This window comes from Nymphaea colorata, chromosome 7 (assembly GCF_008831285.2).
Source record: "Nymphaea colorata isolate Beijing-Zhang1983 chromosome 7, ASM883128v2, whole genome shotgun sequence".
Taxonomy (NCBI): Eukaryota; Viridiplantae; Streptophyta; class Magnoliopsida; order Nymphaeales; family Nymphaeaceae; genus Nymphaea; species Nymphaea colorata.
The window spans coordinates 5,000,120-5,003,822 of NC_045144.1; the positions used below are offsets into that span (position 1 = coordinate 5,000,120).

Consider the following 3,703-nt stretch of genomic DNA (forward strand, 5'->3'; position numbering starts at 1 on the left):
TCAGTTTGAGCACTTGGACCTTCGCATCGTCGTCATCAACGGGCAGTGCCAGTGGATTTCTCTTGGTTTTCTGGTTATTTCAGTGGTCTTAGGAGATTGGGATTTCTATAGTCAGTTTAGTCGTCAGAGTCCAGCCACGGTTTCCTTCAGTTGCGTAGACTAGGGCTTCGCTTGTCCACTCTTGGCAAGTGTAGGGCTGTACACACCGTACACCCGAGGGCAGCCAAGCTCGAGGTGCGTCACCGAAGCACGAGGAGAGTGCGGTGATTTAGGCTCTTTCAGCCCGGCCGAGAGCGAAGTGTGATTGCCGAGGCACTTAGGCGAAGTGCGGCATTAGGCAGGCCAACCCGTCTCCCTCGCCTTAGATCTCGCGTGCGACAGCTAGAGCAGCGGCAGCGTGGTCAGAAATTGAGAGTGGCAGCCGTCTTCTATTTGGATTTCAGCTTGAGAGTGGCAGTTTAGGCAGTCTTTGGATTTTCATAGTTAGGACAGCCTTAGCATAATGCATCCTTGGCGCTGGTCAAACCAGATTTTATACATGGCCAAGTCAAAGAAAAATTTGAACCCAGACGAGCCCGTGCTTGAGGAAACCACCTCGGATCCTCAAGAAGTCGCTCACAGGGCATCAACCATGGAGATACCCGAGCCCACCATCAGCCGTATTGGACACTTAGAGCGAGAATTCGGTCAGCTCCGTCGAGATATGAACAAGGCCGAGAATCATAGACGGCGAGATATGGAGAGACAATTCGGTGATCTTCAAAAAGACTTAGACGAAATGAGGAAGAACCAACAAAAAGAAATGGATGAAGTGCGTGCAATGTTTAGGGTTCTTGCTTCAAACCAGCAACAGGGTACAGAAAGGGCTACTCATGGCCCGAATACACGCCCAGATAAAGGAAAAGGTTTGTTAGTAGCACCGAACTACCAAACCGACACTGAGGTCGATCCCAACAACATATCTCACATTGGGACGAGTACAGAGGGAGGCAGACGCAATACTATGGCGCCTCCTCAAGATCGGCATCAACAGGATGCCTACGGTGATAGAACTCCCCGTGCCCCACGCTTTGGCCAATATAGCCAAAACCGAGTGGAATTAACGTCAGAAGGGGAGCAAGACGAGTCTCCAGCTCGTCAACGAAGAGGATCTCGATTCCACCACAGACAAGAAGAGCGACGGACACCCTCAGTCCGATATCAGTTCCCTAAGTTCAATGGGGAACACTTGCGTGAATGGCTCTTCATGGCAGAGCGATACTTCCTATGCCACCACGTCCCCGAAGAAGAATGGATAGAAATAGCTACGGCAAACATGATTGGGGAAGCCACAACGCATTATTTGTGGTTTAACCACAATACAGATGTCCAGACGTGGGTGAAATATAAGGCCAGTCTCCAACTTCAATTTGGAGACTCAACATTTATAGATTACGATGAGGACTTGAAGAATCTAGTCCAGACCACTACCGTGCCCGCCTACAAGAGGCAGTTTGAACGCCTCGCCAGCATGGTTAGATGGCCTGAGAAGGCCCTCATCGGCGCTTTCAAGGGAGGCCTTAGAAATGACATCAAGCGAGAGATGAAAATTCATCGCTTTAAAAAGTTGGAAGAATGCATTGCCATGGCCCGTCTCTACGAAGAGAGAATCGAGGAAAGAAGAGCCGAGAAGAAGGCTCATAAATTTGATAAATAGAGGAAAAGAAGCTCCTACACCTCTGGTTCTCGCAACAATACAAGAAAGGAGCTAGTTCCCTACAAAAGGGGGAACGAACCACGGCCCTACCAAAGTGCCAATCAAGGGTAGGGCAAGAAACCACCCCTACGCTACCTCACGCCTCAACAGATTGAGGAATACAGACGCAAGGGTCTGTGCTACAGGTGTGAGGGAAAATGGGACAAATATCACAAGTGCCCCGCGTACTTCAGGGTACAAGTGATAAGTGACGTGGAGTCAAGCTCGTGTACAGACAGTGACTCATCCTCCAGCGCTTCTTATGAATCCAGCTCGTCCTCGTCTGAGGAAGAAGTAATTCAAAAGCGCCGAGTTAGAAAAACCGAGAAAAAGAAAGAGGTTACCAAGGAAGAGACTCCCGTTGAAGAGGAGAAACCCACAGAGGCCGAGTCTCTTCACTCGATGCAAGACCCGAATAAGCCCAACTCATTCCGTGTGTTTGGGAGGATCAACGGCAAGAAGATCCTCATCTTGTTGGACAACGGGGCCACACGAAACTTCCTAACCGAGGAAGCCGCCAGAAAGTGTAAAGTGCCCTTAGAATCCAGCCAGCCACAAACAATAGTCGTGGGAGGGGGTCTAAGGCTGAAATGCCTTAACGAAGGGAAGAACATGGAAGTTGTAATCAAGAAGAAACCCTTCAAAATCGATTTCTTGGTAATTCCGTTGGATGGAGTCGATTTAATTCTCGGAATACCCTGGTTTTTCACATTGGGCATCATATCATGGGACGTGAAGAATTTCAACATGACCTTCACGCCCGATGGTGAGGATGAGCCGATGACCTTACAAGGCATCACGAGTACAATGCGTCCCAAGGCTGCCTTACGAGCTATAGAGGCAGACCAACCAGCGTGTTGGGTGATGGCACTAGCGACAGATGTGCCATCAAAAGAAGAGCAAGAAGAGATTGTGCCACCAAGGATTCAGTCGGTGCTAGACCGTTTTGAAGATTTGTTCGAGGAGCCAAAAGGATTACCTCCTCCTCGCTCCTACTACCATCGAATCGTTATGACCCAAGGGGCCGAACCGGTCAATGTACGGCCCTACAGATATGGGTATAACCAGAAGGCTGAGATAGAGCGTCTGGTTAAGGAGATGCTAGAGAGTGGCATAGTTCAGCCAAGCAGCAGTCCTTTTTCTTCCCCTGTCTTTCTAGTGAAGAAGAAGGACAACACATGGCGCTTTTGTGTTGATTATCGCGCCCTGAACGAAGCCACGGTGAAGGACAGGCACCCCATACCTGTCATCGATGAGTTGTTGGATGAACTAGCCGGCGCGACCATATTCTCCAAGATAGACTTGAGAGCCGGCTATCATCAAATCAAAATGTGCAAGGATGACGTCCCCAAAACGGCATTCAGGACACATGATGGGCACTACGAATTCCTCGTTATGCCCTTCGGTCTCACTAACGCACCGGCTACATTTCAAAGGTGTATGAACGACGTCTTTCGCCAATACCTGCGAGACTTTATATTGGTTTTCTTCGACGATATCTTGATATACAGTCAGACGGAGGAATTGCATGAGCAGCACCTTGCAGTAGCTCTTCAGGTCTTGCGTGATAACCAATTATATGCCAAGCGGTCCAAATGCAGCTTTGGACAACCAAGCATTGGTTATCTTGGGCACATCGTGTGCCAACAAGGGGTTCGGGCAGACCCCGAAAAATTGGACGCCATGCAGAGATGACCACTGCCTAAGGATCTGAAAGGTCTCAGAGGTTTTCTAGGCCTCACGGGCTACTACAGACGCTTCATCCAGGGTTATGGATTAATAGCTCAGCCCTTAACCCAGATGTTGAAGAAAGGGGCCTTTCAATGGTCAGACAAGGCTAGGGCAGCCTTTGAGAAGCTCAAAAACGCCCTTATGACTGCGCCAGTACTTACCTTGCCAGACTTCAACAAGCAGTTTACCATAGAGACAGACGCATGTGATGTTGGAGTCGGGGCCGTTTTTAGCCAA

General features: G+C 49.4%; 1 protein-coding gene across 1 annotated transcript; it reads left to right on the plus strand.

The window, feature by feature from the left end:
• Positions 1 to 538: 538 nt before the first annotated feature.
• Positions 539 to 3,430, plus strand: LOC116257681 (uncharacterized). Its single transcript, XM_031634635.1, has 2 exons — positions 539 to 1,605; positions 1,882 to 3,430. Exons 1-2 carry the CDS (start codon positions 539 to 541, stop codon positions 3,428 to 3,430), a joined length of 2,616 nt encoding a protein of 871 aa, XP_031490495.1.
• Positions 3,431 to 3,703: the final 273 nt, after the last annotated feature.